Source organism: Populus nigra, chromosome 8, assembly GCF_951802175.1.
Source record: "Populus nigra chromosome 8, ddPopNigr1.1, whole genome shotgun sequence".
Taxonomy (NCBI): Eukaryota; Viridiplantae; Streptophyta; class Magnoliopsida; order Malpighiales; family Salicaceae; genus Populus; species Populus nigra.
In genome coordinates, this window is record NC_084859.1 from 3607024 (window position 1) to 3627483 (window position 20460).

The window sequence follows — 20460 nt, forward strand, 5'->3', positions numbered from 1 at the left end:
AATTGAAAAAATTGATGAAATCGAGAAAATTAAAAAATAAATTTAAAAAATTGAATAGTGAAAAAAAATAATTAAGATTATTAGAATTTAAAAAAAACAAACTTGTTTGATTTTAATTTTATAAATTTAAAATTAAAAAATCAAATAGAACTCAAACAAAAAAAATTAAAAAAAAAAGTTAAACTTGAAAAAAATAAAGTAAAACTAAAAAAACCGAGTCAATTCAATTTAATTAATTTTGTTTTAGAATAATCAAACTGAACTGAATCGAAACCGGTTAATTTATATCGATTTCAATTTAATTTTAAATTTTTTAAAATAATTAATTTAATTATTATTATTTTATTATACATATCACTAAATCGTCTGGGGGATTTATTGTTCCTCCACACACAAAACACTGTGGATTACAACAGTAATCCATAGTGATTTTTCTCTCTTTTTTTCTTTTTTTTTACTTTTCCCTTTCTTTTCATTTATTTTTTTTTTCAAAATTATTTTTGTTGATTTTACCTTTTAAATATTGACTTGGTTAAAATTTTTGCTTCGTAATTTTTTTTTTAAAATACTGTGGATTGTTGTGATGTTTTTCCATTTAGTTTTTCTATTTTATTTCTTTATTTATAACTAAATCGTGTGTGGGGGATGACACAAACACTGTGGATTACAACAGTAATCCACAGTGATTCTTCTCTTTTTTTTTGTTTTTTTTCTTTTTTTTTCAAATTTTTTTGTTCAACTTTCTTATTTTTTTTTCATTTATTTTTTTTCAAAATTATTTTTGTTGATTTTACCTTTTAAATATTGATCTGATTAAAATTTTTGCTTTGTAATTTTTTTCTTTAAAATACTGTGGATTGCTGTGATGTTTTTCCACTTAGTTTTTTTATTTTATTTCTTTATTTTTTAAAATTATATTTGTCGATTTTTTTTAATATTGAGCTGATTGAGAATTTGGTTTTGTAATTTTTTTCTTTAAAACATTGTTGATTGCTACAGTGTTTCTCCGCGTGATTTTTTTTCTCCAAAATTATCTTTTTTTTATTTTATTTTTTAATATTGAACTGGCTAAAAATTACAGTTACAATATGTGAGGAAAGCACTGTAACTTTTTTTGAAAATTACTGTTCATTTCTACAGTGTTTTTCCCCACATGGTTTTTTTTTATAATTTTTTTCAAATTATCCTTTTCAATTTTATTTTTTTAATATTAAGTTGTTTGTGAATTACAATTACAAGTCATTACAAATAAGGCTAAATCATATGGGGAAGCACTGTAGCTTTCATCACAAAACACTGTGAATTGCTACAGTGTTTCCAACATGATTTTTTTCCTTTTTTTGGTGTTTGTTTTGTTATTTTTTTTCTTAAATTGTCTCTGTCGATTTTTTTTTTAATATTGAGCTGATTAAGAATTTAGCTTTATAATTTTTTTCTTTAAAACACTGTGAATTGTTGCAGTGTTTTTCCATGTGATTTTTTTATGATTTTTTTCAAAATTATTTTTGTCGATTTTTTTTTAATATTGAGTTGGTTAAGAATTATAATTACAATAAAACTAAATCATATGAGGAAAGAGTTGTAGTTTTTCTCACAAAACATTGTGGATTGCTACAATATTTCTCTAAATGTTTTTTTCTTTTATTTTATTGGGAAAAGCGTTATAGTTTTCCTCACAAAACATTGTCAATTGCTACAATGTTTTTTCTCATGGATTTTTTTCCTTCCAAAATTATCTTTGTTGGTTTTTTTTAATATTAAGTTGGTAGAGAATTTAGCTTTGTAATTTTTTTTCTTTTTATTAACTGAAAAGCTAAATCATGTGGCGAAAGCATTGTATCTTTTCTTACAAAACACTGTAAATTACTACAAATTATTTTGTTCGGTCTCTAAGTTTTGGATCACCAACACAATTTTTTTTTTCGTCATGAAATATTTGCTCTATCATGCCTTCAATTTCTATTACTTATCTAGCGCTGGTTCACAATTATAACACTATCAAATACATTTATTTTATAAGCTTGCGACAACACGCGGACATGTCATCTCGTAAAACTTAAACTGAATCTAAAATAATTATTCTAACGATATCGCAAATGTGGATTGAGGTCCGGTTGTGTTGCTTTCCCGTGCTAGCTAGCTAGCTTAAGTGGCACTTACCACAATATCATCACACCGTTTGCTGTCACATTGAGACATACTTGTACAAGTTATGTCCATTAATAGAACTGGAAATACAGTGTGTATTGTAGTGTTTGGTGCTGGGAAGCGACGCTGGATTTTTGTTGTCTTCCTCAGCTTGTTAAGAAAATATGCTTCATAATCATATAAATTATTGTTGAGTTTAATTTTTTTAATTTTATATTTTTTTAATTTAAATTAATTAATAGAATAAGATAATGTAAGCCGTTTAAATTTATAAAGATTTTACTTGAGAGGATATTATAGAATCTTATAAATCATACCTTAGAATTTTATTTTAAGCTTTTAGATGAAATGGTTCTTTAATGAAAAATTTAAAAACATGAAATAACTAATGTTGTTGTTAGAGGTGTTTTTGGAATATTATTTTTAATATCAATTTAAAGATAAATTACTTGGTAAATAGAGGGTCTCTCTTCTAATTTACTTTTGTTTATTTTTAAATAATTGGATTCTAATTAATATATTTAAAAATTCCAAAATAAGAAATTAATTTAACTCTTGGAATTGAACTTAATTCCAAGAGTTCTCATTAAAGTTTTTTAAAATTTGTTTTTCACTATAACAATCTTCAAATTAATATTTTTTTTAAGTATTTTTGGATAGCTTTAAGGTGTTAATGTCAACAATAAAAAAATCTCAAAAAACATTATTATAATATATTTTCAATTATAAAATACTTTTGAAAATAACATTATATGACATTATCATGCATAATTGTATGTTTATGTGTTTAATAATGTAATGCACGGTTATTATCAGAAGTAATTTTCAATTAAAAATGCACTGCATTGATTATTTTTATTTTGATTTAATATGTTAATATCATCAAAGCACTTAAAGTAAATATAAATTTAATAAGTTTTTAGATGAAAAATAACATAAAAATCACTTATGAAAACATCTCTTACTTTTGAAAACATCAGAAGTAATAAAATGATGATTATTTTAATAATAAAATGATAATTATGGCAATAATTATAATTATAGTCGTATTAAAGGATTATTGTAAAATGATGATAAAATAATTTATATATTAATAATATGATGATGATATATGATGATTACATAGATAAAGATAATAATCATGGCAGTGATAGAGTAGTGATAATTATGGTGCTTATGTATAGAATGAATTTTCCTCTTCCTAACGAGGTTAAAATGATTTTTTCTTTTTTAAAAAAATATTGACTTATTCTTTAGTATTTATTTTGCACTAAAATATAAAATAAAATAAATTTTTTTTTATAAAACAAACAGAGTCTTTAAGTAGACAATTAAATTTAACATGGTTTTGAATAATCAAATATCTATAAAAAGAAATGTAAGAATATAATATCAAATATGCATGCAATGAACAAGGAAAAAAAAACTAAAGTTTAATGACCATTATGAAATGATTGACAAGTTTCCTTCATGTTTATTTTTGCGTTTTAAAAATATTTTAAAAAAATTTATTTTTTATTTTTTTATTTACTTTAAATTAATAGCACACATGAGGAGCTAGTAGAGGTAAGCAAAAAAAACTGAAAAACCGATTAAACTGAGTAAACTGGAAAAAAAATAATTGAAAAAACCGAACAAAAAAAACTGATTAAACTGATTAAAATTTTAAAAAAACTGGCCGGTTCGGTTTTATAAACAAAAAATCAAAAAAACCAAACCGAAACAAAAAAAACAGAAAAAACCGAGCCAAACAGGAAAACCTGAGCCAAAACCGAGCCAGAACGAAAAAACGAGCAAAACCGGTTTGAACCGGTTTTTGCCCTAAAAAAACAAACCGGACCTAAACCAGTCAGTTTGACATGGTTTCGGTTCGGTTTTGGTTTTTTTTAAAAAAAAATTTCAGTTTAATTATTTTTTTGATAAAAACCAAACCGAACCAAAAATAACAACTAGCTATATATTAAATAAAAATATATTTCATGAATCGTCTCGCAAGAGCACATGAGCATACAGCTAGCTATATATTAAAGACCAAGGTGTTACACTGTTTTCGTAATAATCATTTATAATATAAACTTTAACGTGAAAAAATAAACTATCATGACTGAATTGTAAACTTTGTAAACTACAATAACTAAAATGTAAAACAATTGGCACTGTAGGGTGAATGGATAATAAAATATGGGTAATGAATTTTGAATAGTAAAAATACATGTAGCAAATTACTAAGACCAAAATATAAAAAAAATGTCAAATGTACCGTGGCTAAATAATAAAATACTAGATATGTGTCCACGCTACGGTGTGAATCTATAATTTTTTCTACAAAAATTGATATTCAAATGATGCTGATGATTTGTATTTTTTTGCAAAAAAAATATCTGTGTTGCAAACATATTTTTAAAAAATAAAAGAAAATAACAATTTAAACTATAACACCAACTGAAAATAATGAGTTGGTTTTATTTTAATTAGATGGTATAAAAAAATAATATTAATTGATTTTTTAAAAAAGATTATCATGGTATCTTGGAAAAAAAAATAATGAAAGGACTAAATTGGATAAAATAAAGGATAAGAAATTTGACCATATCAACAAACATGGAAGAATATAACATGGCAAATAATTAATTACTCAAAAATATCTAAAATAAAAAAAATAGTGAAAGAATAAGGGTAAAAAAAAATTATAGATAAGAGGGAAGCTAATGTTTTTTCAATTTAAGGCTTTAACTGAACAGAAAATAACTCGGGCAAAAGAAAAAATTGAAAAAAATAAAACACCATAAACCTAGATTGCAGGCTGAGATTAAAAACTAATAAATTTTTTATAAGAGAATTGAGAAAAAAATAAGAAATCCAAATAATAAGGACCAAATAAAAAAATATATATGAGAAAATAAAATTGAAAAACTAAATAAAAAAAGGAAAAACACTTATTCAAAATGACAATGAACAAAAAAATTATAAGAAAAAAGGACAGAACTTTTCGTGGGGGGTTAAACTAAAGAGAAAAATAATTTATATACTAAAACACATAATTCCAATATCATTTTGATTATTATTATTATCATCAACATAGTTATTGTTATTATTACTATTATCATTATTACTATTACAATCATCATTATTATTAATATTATTATCACAATTATCATTATTATTGTCATTGTTACTATCATAACAAAATACTATTATTACCGCAATTATTAGTATTTTGATCACTATTCATTGTATTATTAGTATCATAATCATGATAATTATTATTACTAATATTATTGCTTTTACAACTACCACCACTGCTACTATTGTTATTATCATTATTATTGTTCCAACCATTGCTACAATTATCACTATTATTGTTATTTTTGGTATTATTACTTGTTCTGAAGTGTAAAATTACTTATTACTATTATTATTATTATCATTATTACTATTAGTTGCATTATTTTTATTATCATTACCATAATTTTTATCATTGATATTTTTATTTTTATCATAATTATTAATATTATCATCATAATCATTACTATAATTAGCACTATTATGATTATATTAAATTATTATCATTACTACTATTATCATTATTATTATTATTATTATTATTATTATTATTATTATCACTATCACTATTAGTAGTATTGTTACTATTATTACTAGTATCACTATAATTGTTGTTGCTGCTGCTACTACTACTACTATTATTATTGTTGGAAAAATAAAAGCCTTGAATTTGATTTAAATGATAAAATTAAAAACCATAAAAACACTGACAAAAGCATCAGGAAAAAAAACCAAGAAATCAAAGGAAGAAAGGCCAAATTAAAATTTTTATTATTATTAAAAAAACAAAAATCATAAACTTAACTTAAATGATAAAATTGAAAGCATAAAAACTTTGAAAAAAAGGAAAATAAACAAAATAAGAAATAAAAAATAAAAGGGTCAAATAGAAAAATATTATATATATATATTATAATTGAAGGATTAAATTGAAAAATAATAAAATTGTAACAAAAGGAAAAATGAAAAAAATAAACTATCATAAAAGAAATGACTGAACCTGAAAAGCAATAAAAACAAAAACAATGGTGTATCTCTCATTGCAGGTGAGAGAAATAAAGGGGGAAAGAAAAGAAATGGTCACCAAATATAAATCGATCATCTTTATATGACACGTACTCACTACAAATTAAGGAGACACAATAGATAACAAAATGAGACAATGAATAATGATTTTATACCATCAGGGGAGTCACACATGTCACTCAAAATGTGGAGTGTCACTCATATGTTAGTGAGTTAAAAGATTGCACCTATAAATTTTTAAATTAAAAAATATTAATTAAATGTTAAATTACACCATTATCAAATTAAAAAATATTAATTCAATGTTAAATTACACCATTATCCTTGACCAACCCCATTAATTACAAAAAAAACTTTAGGAAAAGATGTTAATACCCCTACACGCACAACCTATTTTTTTCACCTTGAGGACAATTATGTAATTGCATTGTATAATTAAAAAGAAAAATACTATAACACCATTATCGAACAATGTTAGTTTTTTGTTATTCCAGGGGTAGTTTTAATATATCTAATTAAACCACAATTATAAATTATTATAAAATTATACTAATAGGCATCGACTCCACTGTTCTATTATTCTTTTATTATTTTTTTGGCTATCGATTATTTTTCTCCTTGATTAGATCTTTTGTGGCCAAATTAATAACTAATTTATTATAAATTTTTCTATGAAGTAAATACTAGAAAACAAGGATCAAAGTGTATAACATAGAAAATATGTGTGATTATTATGAATTTCATATGAAAAAGCTCATTTCAGTCTCATTTCATCTTTTGTCTACCTTATCTGCTCTGTTAGTTTTTATAATATTTTTCTGTCTATAACTTTATTATGTTTATTTTTTTATCATTGATTTGAAAAAAAAGAAAGTCGCTGAAAAATAAGTGAAGAAAAAGAAAGTTATTGGCTAAGCCCATTTAACTCAATTGGTTCTATTTGATAAAAAAAATTATATTGAGGTGTTGTTTATCTCTCATCTTACTGGAAAAAATAGATTAGTGTTAAGAAATGTTTTTTTTTTAGTTTAATTTTTTAATTGATTTTAAGGTTTTTTTACTTAATAAGTTGATTTATTAAGGAGTTAGAGTTGTTTGTTAGATGTTTTTTTAAATCAAAATAGCTTGAAAAATAGATTTATGACTAACCAAACTTCGACTTTTCAGCTGTCTTGGAGGTGTATGGGATCTGAAAAATCAGACTACAGATTGTTTCATATTTATTTTTATATTTTTTTAAAATAGGAGTTCTCGAATGCCTACGCATGTCTAGCCCCTTCTTCTATTTGACTATTTAATCAAATGTGGGCAGGACCTTTTTTTTTTACATTTTTTACTGGATTTAAATTTAAATAAACTACAAAAAATTAACTTGATATTTCAATTATTATTTAATTTTTTCATGGTTCTCTAATGAATTTCTAGGTTTTTACGAGGAAGTTAGCATTTTGTTTCCATTACTACGTGCCTAATATGAAAAAATAAGTTCACAAATATTCATTCATGTTTTTTTTTTAATTTTTCATAGATTTTTACCATAATTTCTTCCTTTTGTTCCACATAAATGATACAAATATTCATTCATGGTTTTTTTTTAATTTTTAATAGATTTTTAACATAATTTAATCCTTTTTTTCCACATAAATGATACAAATATTCATTCATGGTTTTTTTTTTAATTTTTAATAGATTTTTAACATAATTTAATCCTTTTTTTCCACATAAATGATACAAATATTCATTCATGGACTTTATTTTAATAATTTTTTTTGTTATAGTTTTGGTTTGTTTTTAATATCATAACGGTTTAAAACATTGCTTGTATTTAAAAAACATATTTTGCTCAAACAATCAATATGTGTTAATAAATGAATGAGATTTAGATTAGATGGATACATTTTCTCTACTTATTTTAAATGAGTTAAATAAAAAAAAAAACCCTTATTTTTATCCCCACAACCATTTATTAAAAAATGTGGCAAAGTAAATTAAACAAATTAATAAGATAACAAGGTTTTAATTGAAGAAAAAGTATTATTTTTTTTTATCTTTATCTAAAATCATTTAAATTTTTCTGGTTGATTCTTATTGCTTTGTATTCTTATTAGAATCAAGGAAAAAATATACTGATAAAAAAATCAGGATTTATCCAAAAAAATTACTTTTTTAATAGAATTAAAATTATTACTTATCTTAAAATAAAATTTATTATCATATTACTAAATGATTTTTTTTAAAAGCTCTTAGCACGAGCATATTCTTAATATATATTTTTATTCCAATTTACTGACTCTTTCCATACCTAGCATTAAAAACATTTTAAATATATATTAATATATATAAATTTTAATTTATTTTATTAAAACACACTAATTTGTTTTGGCATGAAATAAATTGTTAAAAATGCGTTGCTAACGACCTCGTGTTTACATTTTTTATTTCTGTATTGTTAAAAAAATCTTTAGTCCGTCTGCCAGCAGAGCGCGGACACGTGACTAGCATATAACATCAAGCACCACTCACTAAAATCAGTTTAGTAACTCTGCCCTTCTTTCTTCAAAACCTATTTTAGAAACGCACACTACTAAAATCTCAAAACCCTAGAAAGTAAATCAAATCATGTGGAACGACACCGGAGAGCAGCATATAGCGCCTCCGGGGACGGCTGGGCCGTCGATCCCACCGCCTCCACCGTCGCAGCCTTCTTACACCGTACTGGCGCCGTCGCAAACGGTGTCGAATCCAGCGGATGCGGAGGCGAAGCTGGAGGAGAAGGCCAGGAAATGGCAGCAACTTAACACGAAGAGGTACAGTGATAAGCGGAAGTTTGGTTTCGTCGAGACGCAAAAGGAGGATATGCCGCCGGAACACGTGAGGAAGATTATAAGGTGAGTGTCGATTTTTATTTCTGGGTCTGTCGGGGTTTGTAGAGTTGCGGCTCTGGTTTAGCGCTTTGTGTTATTTTTTGGTGCGGTGGTGTTTAGGTGTCCTTTCTGTTTTCTCAGCTTTGAACAGTAGTGGCTAGTTTCTTCCTTTTTTGATTCTTTTGTGACGAGTTTTTTTTTGCTTTTTTTTAATGGTTTGTTCGTTCTTTTTTCAGTTGTTTTTGAATTGGATTTTGGCATTCCTGTTTTTTTTTGTATGTTTAAAATTGGCGTTTTAATCCATTTTCGGATTTTATTGAAGTTTAAGACGTCGTTTGTATCTTTTAGCATCGAAATTTTGGTCATTGCAGGAAATTTGACATGTAATATTCGGTGTTTTTGTGTTTTTTTACGCCTAATCGCTATTTTGACTGCGAGGAGATATGGTCTTGAAGTATAGATGGGTGGGTTGCTTTATTTTTGTTATTGCCTTGAGTATTTTGGTTGATCTTGAATCGTTAAATTTGATATGGTCTTGTCTTAAACAGGGACCATGGTGATATGTCCTCGAAGAAATATCGCCATGATAAACGTGTGTATCTTGGAGCCCTTAAATTCATTCCACATGCAGTATACAAGCTTCTTGAGAATATGCCAATGCCCTGGGAGCAGGTTCGTGATGTGAAGGTTCTATACCATATTACAGGAGCGATCACTTTTGTGAATGAAATTCCATGGGTTGTTGAACCTATTTACTTAGCTCAGGTATGCTGATTTGCTCTCAATGGCAAAGATGTAGACACGGGACATATTTTGTTTTGCAATTGATACTTCTTAGATTTTGTTTATGATAACTGATCAACTTTCTCATATATTTTCACAGTGGGGGACAATGTGGATCATGATGCGAAGAGAAAAGAGGGATCGGCGGCATTTCAAGAGAATGAGGTTTCCGCCTTTTGATGATGAGGAACCTCCTTTAGACTATGCTGATAATTTGTTAGATGTTGATCCTCTAGAGCCTATTCAATTAGAGTTGGATGAAGAAGAAGATTCTGCTGTCTATACTTGGTTTTATGACCATAAGCCTCTTGTTAAAACGAAGCTTATCAATGGTCCTAGTTACAGGAAGTGGCATCTCTCTCTTCCAATAATGGCGACTCTTCACCGTCTGGCAGGACAGCTTCTTTCTGATCTAATTGACCGCAACTATTTTTACTTGTTCGACATGGAGTCGTTCTTTACAGCCAAAGCATTGAACATGTGCATACCTGGTATGAATTCTGCTCTAATATGCTGTGTATGCATCTGTGTACATACCTTGCATAAATTTGTATTTATTTTGCATTCTTAGAAGTGCATTCTCTGATAGGATGAAAATGAAGTTGTTCTAACTTTCGATAACCTACTGGGTAGAGGCTGTTGAATCACTGTCGGCCTGACAAGTCAAGTTGTGATCACTAAAGTAATGAAAAGTGAAATATTGGAGATAATTGTGCTGTGTAACTACAATAGTTACTTAGATTTAGCATATGATTGTCGATGCTAGGCTCAACATAGGTTGCAGATAGTGGCTGTTGTGCTGGTGTTTCAATCAACAATACCCTAGACTCTTCTGGGTTAGAGATGCTTGTAAGCTGTTTAATTTAAAAGTCACTGGCCGATAACTCTACAAATTAAAAGCATGTTTGGGAACGCGGTTCAACCCGCGTTCCCAAAAAATTTGATTTGATTTTTTTTTGCTAAAATTTAATATGGTTTGTACGTTTTGGATTGTTTTGATGTGCTGATGTCAAAAATGATTTTTAAAAAATGAAAAAAATCATTGGCATGCATTTTGGCACGAAAAGTTATTTGAAAAGCACCCGCAACCACACTACCAAACACTGCCTAACTAAATAGAGCAGGTTTGAAATGAAGCTTGCACAGGATGTTGATTGAGCAAACCTGACTAAGTCCTAAATCAAATTCAGCTTGCACAGGATGTTGATTGAGCAGACCTGACTAAGTCCTAAATCAATTTTTCAATTGTTGTTTGTGCACTTTTGGGTTTTGTGATTGCTACTGATCAAATTATCCTTATGAATTGTCCTGGATGCCTAATATATTTCTATGTGGTCGGTTTGATTGATTTCAAACTATTTTTGTTCTTTTGTAGGTGGGCCTAAGTTTGAACCTTTGTATCGTGACATGGAGAAAGGTGATGAGGACTGGAACGAATTCAATGACATCAACAAACTCATTATTCGGTCACCTTTGCGGACAGAGTATAGAATTGCATTTCCTCATCTTTACAATAATAGGCCCCGGAAAGTAAAACTTTGTGTGTATCACACTCCCATGATCATGTACATTAAAGCCGAGGATCCTGATTTACCTGCTTTCTATTATGATCCTTTGATACACCCAATAACCTCCTCTAACAAGGAACGCCGTGAAAAAAGGACTCATGATGACGATGACGATGATGAGGACTTTGTTTTGCCAGAAGGGGTGGAACCTTTTTTGGAGGATACACAGCTTTATACCGACACCACAGCTGCTGGCATTTCCTTGTTATTTGCCAACCGACCTTTTAACATGAGATCTGGACGGATGCGACGGGCAGAAGATATACCCCTTGTGTCGGAGTGGTATAAGGAGCACTGGTAAGATTCGAATTTCTTTTGTGCTGTTCACATGTATAGCCTTTTTGTGTTGTGCATGAAAAACCTTTTTTTTGTTGTGTTTTCCAGTCCTCCATCATATCCTGTCAAAGTTCGAGTAAGCTATCAGAAATTGTTGAAATGTTTTGTTTTGAATGAACTGCATCATAGACCGCCAAAAGCTCAGAAGAAGAAGCACTTGTTCCGGTCATTAGCAGCAACTAAATTCTTCCAAACCACAGAGCTAGATTGGGCTGAAGCAGGTCTCCAAGTTTGTAAGCAGGGGTACAACATGCTGAATCTATTGATACACCGGAAAAATTTAAATTACCTCCACCTTGATTATAATTTTAACTTGAAGCCTGTGAAGACCCTTACGACAAAGGAACGCAAGAAGTCACGATTTGGGAATGCTTTTCATCTTTGTCGTGAGATCTTGCGTTTGACAAAGCTTGTGGTTGATGCCAATATACAATTCAGGTTAGGTAATGTTGACGCTTTCCAATTGGCCGATGGTCTTCAGTATACATTTTCCCATGTTGGTCAGTTGACAGGAATGTACAGATACAAGTATAGGCTGATGCGCCAGATAAGAATGTGCAAAGATCTTAAGCATTTGATATATTACCGCTTCAATACTGGCCCAGTGGGTAAGGGACCTGGTTGTGGATTTTGGGCACCAATGTGGAGGGTATGGCTATTTTTCCTACGTGGCATAGTGCCTCTTCTTGAACGGTGGTTGGGTAATCTTCTTGCAAGACAGTTTGAAGGGCGCCATTCAAAAGGAACTGCCAAGACTGTTACAAAGCAGCGCGTCGAGAGCCACTTTGACTTGGAACTCCGTGCTGCTGTTATGCATGATGTTCTTGATGCCATGCCAGGTTGTCATCTTTGTTATTTTTTCCTTTTGATGTTCATTTCTTCTTTGTATCTTTCTGCATTCTATCGATTTGTTATGCTTTTCTAATTGTGTGATATCAATTTGCAGAGGGCATTAAGCAAAATAAGGCTAGAACGATACTGCAGCACCTTAGTGAGGCTTGGCGCTGCTGGAAAGCAAACATTCCATGGAAGGTTCCTGGTTTACCAGTTCCCATTGAAAACATGATACTTCGGTATGTTAAGTCAAAAGCAGATTGGTGGACGAATGTTGCTCACTATAATCGTGAGCGTATCAGAAGGGGTGCGACTGTTGACAAGACAGTGTGCAGAAAGAATCTTGGAAGACTGACTCGGTTGTGGTTAAAGGCAGAACAGGTAATTTAATGCGTTATGATATTTCTTTTTCTTAAATATATTCCTGTGATGTCTCTGCTACTACATGCTATAAATAAGTGGACTCCATGGCTTATCGCTTGTCCTATACCTGTGTGGCCTCTCACCAGAGCATCCTGTAGTAATTCTTTCTATTTTCATTACCTTCTAGGAACGTCAACACAACTATTTGAAGGATGGCCCATATGTCACTCCAGAAGAAGCTGTTGCGATTTACACAACTACTGTCCATTGGTTGGAGTCCAGAAAGTTTTCACCAATTCCATTCCCTCCCTTGTCATACAAGCATGACACTAAGCTGCTTATCCTTGCTTTGGAAAGGTTGAAAGAGTCATACAGTGTGGCTGTGAGATTAAACCAGCTACAGAGGGAAGAACTAGGTCTTATTGAACAAGCTTATGATAACCCCCATGAGGCTTTATCACGGATCAAGCGTCACCTGCTCACTCAGCGTGCTTTCAAAGAAGTGAGTTGACAATTGAGCCTGTATTAGCTTTGACTTTGTTCTATGCAGTGTCTTATTATAGATATTTGGATTGAAATTGAGCTGTCTTTTTCCTTTTTCAGGTGGGCATAGAGTTCATGGATTTGTACAGTTCCCTGATTCCGGTGTATGAAATTGAGCCTCTTGAAAAAATAACAGATGCTTATTTGGATCAATATCTGTGGTATGAAGGTGATAAGCGCCACCTCTTTCCAAACTGGATTAAACCTGCAGATTCTGAGCCACCACCACTGCTTGTCTATAAATGGTGTCAAGGCATAAACAATTTGCAAGGTATCTGGGACACAAGTGAGGGGCAGTGTGTGGTGATGCTTCAGACCAAGTTTGAGAAGTTCTTTGAAAAGATCGACTTGACAATGTTAAATAGGTTAATATTCCTCATCTCCCCTGCTTATGTTATGTTAGAGAAAGTTTCCAATCTTTATTCATCTATATCTCTTCCACTTTTCAGGCTTCTTCGGTTGGTCCTTGACCACAATATTGCTGATTATGTGACTGCCAAAAACAATGTTGTCCTTTCCTACAAGGACATGAGTCACACGAACTCGTATGGTTTGATACGTGGCCTTCAGTTTGCTTCTTTTGTGGTGCAGTATTATGGACTTGTGCTGGATCTCCTGCTTCTTGGATTGACCCGGGCCAGTGAGATCGCTGGTCCGCCACAAATGCCAAATGAATTTATCACCTACTGGGATACAAAGGTCGAGACACGACATCCAATTCGTCTTTATTCCAGGTACATAGACAGGGTGCATATATTGTTTCGGTTTACTCATGAAGAAGCCCGAGATCTAATACAACGATATCTCACTGAGCATCCTGATCCCAACAATGAAAATATGGTTGGGTATCAGAACAAGAAATGCTGGCCTAGAGATGCAAGGATGAGGCTAATGAAACATGATGGTATGTAATCTGTAACTTCCATGTTAAATTAATTTTTGTTGGGATTCTTTATTTTGCTTAAAAAAGTAATGCTCTTTTGTGAATCTCTTTTCAGTCAATCTTGGGAGGAGTGTTTTCTGGGACATGAAGAATCGTCTCCCTCGAAGCATCACAACTTTAGAGTGGGAGAACAGTTTTGTTTCTGTTTACAGCAAGGACAACCCAAACCTGCTTTTCAGCATGTAAGTATTCTTACTCTTGCACTTAAATTTTACTCATGTGTATGCACATGCTTGAAGTCATTCCGATTATTTAATTTTTAAGCTTCTATTAGTGATATTGGTTTGAACTTTGATGTCAGTGTATTTATGTATCCAAAACCTAGGTACTCCTGCATATATTACCTTAACAATTTGGTTCTAACATGATAACATACCATCCTTTAAAATTCTGGTAATTTGTTCTTGGTGTTCTTTTTTGTTTGCTTATGTCGATTTAATTATGCCTCACCTTTTTAACGTGCAAAGATGTTTTTCTAATCTTGAAATAGCATCTGGGTATATTCTTTGTTTTGGGGAGGGTGGGAAAGTGACACTTTAATTTGGCCAGGTATTGTTTAGTAACATATGCCTTTAATAGTAACTTTTTTTCCCCAACATTAAGTGCACAGGGCTTGGACCTTAACATGTTTCTAAGGGTTCCAAACAAAATTTCTAAGTGGATGGTTTTTCTTTATATTATTGTTGCAAGAGCTTGTATCTTTGGAATACAAAAATTGTGAGGCATTGATTTCCTTGCTAAAATAACCGGTACTGCCACTTTGCAGGTGTGGGTTTGAAGTTCGGATACTTCCTAAAATAAGAATGACTCAAGAAGCATTCAGCAATACAAGAGATGGTGTTTGGAATTTGCAGAATGAGCAGACCAAGGAACGGACCGCAGTTGCTTTTCTACGGGTTGATGATGAGCACATGAAAGTGTTTGAGAATCGTGTGAGGCAGATTCTGATGTCCTCAGGGTCAACTACTTTCACAAAGATTGTTAACAAATGGAATACAGCCTTGATTGGTAATTACCGCCTTTTGCTAATCACTTTGTCCTTTGTGCTTGTATTTTATTCGCTGAAATTTTGTTTTGATTTTTTTCCGTTTCTATTTGTAGGATTGATGACATATTTCCGTGAAGCAACTGTGCATACTCAAGAGCTATTAGATTTGCTTGTAAAATGTGAAAATAAAATTCAAACCCGTATCAAGATTGGGCTAAACTCAAAAATGCCAAGCAGGTATGTAATTGTACTCATGAGAGTTAACTCCATGTTTTAGCTGCTGGTGTTTAGCTTGAAATTTTGTTCTGAATTTAACTTCTGTTTCAGATTTCCTCCTGTTATCTTCTATACACCAAAAGAAATTGGAGGACTTGGCATGTTATCCATGGGTCACATATTGATCCCTCAAAGTGATCTTCGATATAGTCAGCAAACAGATGTTGGTGTAACCCATTTCAGGAGCGGAATGAGTCATGAGGAGGACCAGCTGATTCCAAATCTTTATCGGTACATTCAGGTAAGCTGAAATAAATCATGGGTGTTGGGTACCTTGATTTTGGAGTATTTGCTTGACTGTTCTGAGCTTCATACTGTTTTGTTGACAGCCATGGGAGAGTGAGTTCATAGACTCACAGCGGGTTTGGGCAGAGTATGCATTGAAGAGGCAGGAAGCGCAGGCGCAAAATAGGCGTCTAACACTTGAAGATTTGGAAGTAAGTTTTTCCTTTAGTCCAATTTGGAGCCTCATCATGTGTTGGCTTGAATTTGGACTTATTTTATGTGGTCTTTGTGAACTTACTGAATATTGTTTTTTCTAAATGCTGTCTAATTGCATTGACAGGATTCATGGGACAGGGGAATTCCACGCATTAATACTCTTTTTCAGAAAGATCGTCACACTTTAGCATATGACAAAGGGTGGAGAGTGCGCACAGACTTCAAGCAATACCAAGTTTTAAAACAAAATCCTTTCTGGTGGACGCACCAGAGACATGATGGAAAATTGTGGAACTTGAACAATTATCGAACTGATGTCATTCAAGCTCTTGGTGGTGTTGAAGGAATTCTTGAGCATACCTTGTTCAAAGGAACATAGTAAGTACTTCTGTTATGGCACATAAGTACAGCAATTTTTTTCGCCATATTTTTAGCATTAGCATAGTCAGAAATTCATTAAATTGCATTGCTTTTGTGACACATTCTGTTCTGGCACATAATTTTCCTCAACTCTGGCAGATGATTTCGGTTTATGACACATTCTTTTTCTTTCAATATACTGGATTTGTGGGGTTAATTTCACATCTAATGATTACGTTACATGTTTTTGACTTGGGGGAGAAGCTGTTTTTTTTTCATCAGCACTTCTGTAACTACTTTCCCTGCCTTGATATTTCAGTTTCCCAACTTGGGAAGGTCTCTTTTGGGAAAAGGCATCTGGCTTTGAGGAGTCCATGAAGTATAAGAAGCTTACTAATGCACAGAGATCTGGTCTGAACCAAATTCCTAACCGTAGATTTACACTTTGGTGGTCCCCCACAATAAACAGGGCAAATGTTTATGTGGGTTTTCAAGTGCAGTTAGATCTAACCGGCATCTTCATGCACGGGAAGATCCCGACCTTGAAGATTTCGCTGATTCAGATATTCCGTGCTCACCTGTGGCAGAAGATTCATGAGAGTGTTGTTATGGACCTCTGTCAGGTCTTGGATCAGGAACTGGATGCTTTGGAAATTGAGACTGTGCAGAAAGAAACAATCCATCCAAGGAAAAGTTATAAAATGAACAGCTCCTGTGCAGACGTTCTCCTTTTTGCTGCTCATAGATGGCCCATGTCAAAGCCTAGTCTTGTGGCTGAGTCAAAAGATGTGTTTGACCAGAAAGCAAGCAATAAATACTGGATAGATGTACAGCTGAGATGGGGAGACTATGATTCTCATGATATTGAGCGCTATACTAGGGCCAAATTTATGGATTACACAACAGACAACATGTCTATATATCCATCTCCAACTGGTATGTTTTCCTGCTGGGTTCCAGTTTCTAGCTTTCATAAGTTATTCTGTTATAAGTTAAATCATGCTTTTATTTGTTTTTGTTCAGGGGTTATGATTGGGCTTGATCTAGCGTACAATTTGCACTCTGCATTTGGCAACTGGTTTCCAGGGTCTAAACCGCTGCTAGCTCAAGCTATGAACAAAATAATGAAGGTGCACTTTTCATGCTTGATACAATAGTTCTTTGGTATTGAGTTGATTGATTTATGATATAGCTGTCAATCGCTTGTTCTAACGGTTTATTTTGGTGCAGTCAAACCCAGCTTTGTATGTCTTGAGGGAGCGCATAAGAAAAGGTTTGCAGTTGTATTCTTCAGAGCCTACAGAACCATATTTATCATCACAGAATTATGGGGAGATCTTTAGCAATCAGATAATATGGTTTGTTGATGATACTAATGTCTACCGTGTCACAATCCACAAGACATTTGAAGGGAATCTCACAACAAAACCCATAAATGGTGCAATCTTCATATTCAATCCGAGAACTGGGCAGCTATTTTTGAAGGTTTGCGTTGAATGTTATTTTTGAAACTATCTTCTTTCCTCTGTTAGATGTTCTGAAGTTTTAAACATGATCTCTGCAGGTTATCCACACTAGTGTATGGGCAGGACAGAAACGTCTGGGCCAGCTTGCCAAGTGGAAAACTGCTGAAGAAGTTGCAGCTCTTGTGCGGTCTCTGCCTGTGGAAGAACAACCAAAACAAATTATTGTGACTCGCAAAGGGATGCTTGATCCATTGGAGGTTCACTTGCTTGATTTCCCCAACATAGTTATCAAGGGAAGTGAGTTGCAGCTCCCATTCCAGTCATGCTTAAAGATAGAGAAATTTGGTGATTTGATTTTGAAGGCAACGGAACCACAAATGGTTTTGTTCAATATTTATGATGATTGGCTGAAGAGTATATCATCTTACACTGCGTTCTCTCGGCTCATTCTGATTCTCCGTGCACTTCATGTTAATAATGAGAAGGCAAAGATGCTACTCAAGCCTGACAAGACTATCGTTACTGAGCCACACCACATCTGGCCTTCACTTACTGATGATCAGTGGATGAAAGTTGAGGTTGCTTTAAGGGATCTCATACTCTCTGACTATGCCAAGAAGAACAATGTGAACACCTCAGCACTGACACAATCTGAGATACGTGATATTATTCTTGGAGCTGAGATCACTCCTCCTTCTCAACAAAGGCAGCAGATAGCAGAGATTGAGAAACAGGTAATGTGCCCTCCAACTTCATTTATGTTTTTTTTGCTCTTTACTCCTTGCTTGTCATAAAAATTCTGTTCTGTTGTACTTTTCAGGCCAAAGAAGCGAGTCAACTGACAGCGGTCACCACAAGGACCACAAATGTGCATGGTGATGAACTCATTGTCACAACCACTAGTCCATATGAGCAAGCTGCGTTTGGTTCTAAAACAGATTGGCGTGTCAGAGCTATATCTGCTACAAATCTCTATCTTCGAGTCAATCATATCTATGTGAATTCTGAGGATATCAAGGTACAAATTTGTGCTATATTTTTTTATTTTCCTGATTGATTGCATGAAAATATTTCCACTCTTTTTATGCTCTACACATGATGTTGCAGGAAACTGGATACACATATATCATGCCGAAGAATATCTTGAAGAAGTTTATCTGTATAGCTGATCTGCGAACTCAAATTTCTGGGTATTTGTATGGTATAAGCCCCCCGGACAATCCTCAGGTCAAGGAAATCCGTTGTATTGCTATGCCCCCACAGTGGGGGACTCATCAACAGGTTCATCTTCCATCAGCTCTTCCTGAGCATGATTTCCTCAATGATCTGGAGCCTTTGGGATGGATGCACACACAACCAAATGAGCTTCCTCAGTTATCACCACAGGTCTGACTATTTTCTTTTATTCCATAATCGAGTGCTACCACTCTTTTTCCCACTCTCTAATGAAGGGAGTACAATAGTATGTCTCTGATCTGCTTTCTTACCTAAACTATTTGTTTTGTGTAGGATCTCACGGCTCATGCTCGGGTTTTGGAGAACAACAAGCAATGGGATGGAGAAAAGTGCATCATCCTGACATGTAGTTTCACTCCAGGATCATGCTCGTTAACTGCATATAAGCTGACTCCTAGTGGTTATGAGTGGGGACGTGTCAACAAGGACACGGGAAGCAATCCTCATGGCTACCTGCCAACTCATTACGAGAAGGTTCAGATGCTCCTGAGCGACCGCTTCCTTGGTTTCTACATGGTGAGTTACAAGTCCAGAATGCTTAAGACTTCTTTAATCCCATGTCCAAAAAATGGGCCATTGTTTATGATGTGATTACGAGCACCTCTTTGTTTGTTAAAGCAATGCTGCTTGATTTGGGGGACTAACTGGCTTGGTATCTCTCTTGTTTACATAGATTCCTGATAATGGGCCATGGAATTACAATTTTATGGGAGTGAAGCATACAGTGAGCATGAAATATGGAATCAAGCTGGGGACACCCCGAGAGTATTACCATGAGGACCATAGGCCAACACATTTCCTGGAGTTCAGCAACCTGGAGGAGGGTGAGACCGCTGAAGGCGATCGAGAGGATACATTCACTTGATACTATTTCCGTCGTCGTTGGATCCCAATAGACCATGATGGTGCCTTTTTAAACTGAAGTAGTTTGCCAACGGCATGGCTGAGGATAAAATCATGTCAAACCTTTGTTGTTGTTTTTTGTTGTATTAGTATTGATGAGGTTACCTTACCCAGATCTCTGTTAAGTCTGCGACAGCGCCCTTTATAAGCTGTAAATATTTGCTATAAGTTGGAATTGGTGAATGAGCTGTGGCTCTATTTTCTGCATTTTGTGCTGTCCAAATCGGTTGACCGGTGCCGGATTATGAAGTGGTTTGCTCTGAAGCCATGTTAATTTATGGTTTTTTAGTATTCGAGTTAGAATAAATTTTGTTTTCTT

At 32.8% G+C, this 20460-nt stretch overlaps 1 protein-coding gene across 1 annotated transcript; it reads left to right on the top strand.

Moving 5' to 3' along the window:
* Positions 1-8769: 8769 nt before the first annotated feature.
* LOC133701576 (pre-mRNA-processing-splicing factor 8A) lies at positions 8770-20432 on the top strand. Its single transcript, XM_062125530.1, has 23 exons — positions 8770-9125; positions 9650-9866; positions 9985-10375; positions 11260-11749; positions 11837-12627; positions 12735-13003; positions 13173-13487; positions 13589-13893; positions 13978-14432; positions 14527-14653; positions 15238-15479; positions 15573-15696; positions 15787-15976; positions 16065-16172; positions 16301-16554; positions 16856-17472; positions 17560-17666; positions 17767-18021; positions 18101-18736; positions 18823-19020; positions 19110-19388; positions 19512-19754; positions 19912-20432. The coding sequence occupies exons 1-23, from the start codon at positions 8857-8859 to the stop codon at positions 20101-20103; spliced, it is 7074 nt and encodes a 2357-aa protein (XP_061981514.1). The 5' UTR covers positions 8770-8856; the 3' UTR covers positions 20104-20432.
* Positions 20433-20460: the final 28 nt, after the last annotated feature.

What these genes read in the sequence shown, in the direction of transcription:
- LOC133701576 (XM_062125530.1), top strand. Translation starts at nt 8,857, where the DNA reads ATGTGGAACGACACCGGAGAGCAGCATATAGCGCCTCCGGGGACGGCT. An exon ending in CTCAGCGTGCTTTCAAAGAA is followed by an intron (nt 13,488 to 13,588) that starts GTGAGTTGACAA and finishes TTCCTTTTTCAG; the next exon opens with GTGGGCATAGAGTTCATGGA. An exon ending in GACTTGACAATGTTAAATAG is followed by an intron (nt 13,894 to 13,977) that starts GTTAATATTCCT and finishes TCCACTTTTCAG; the next exon opens with GCTTCTTCGGTTGGTCCTTG.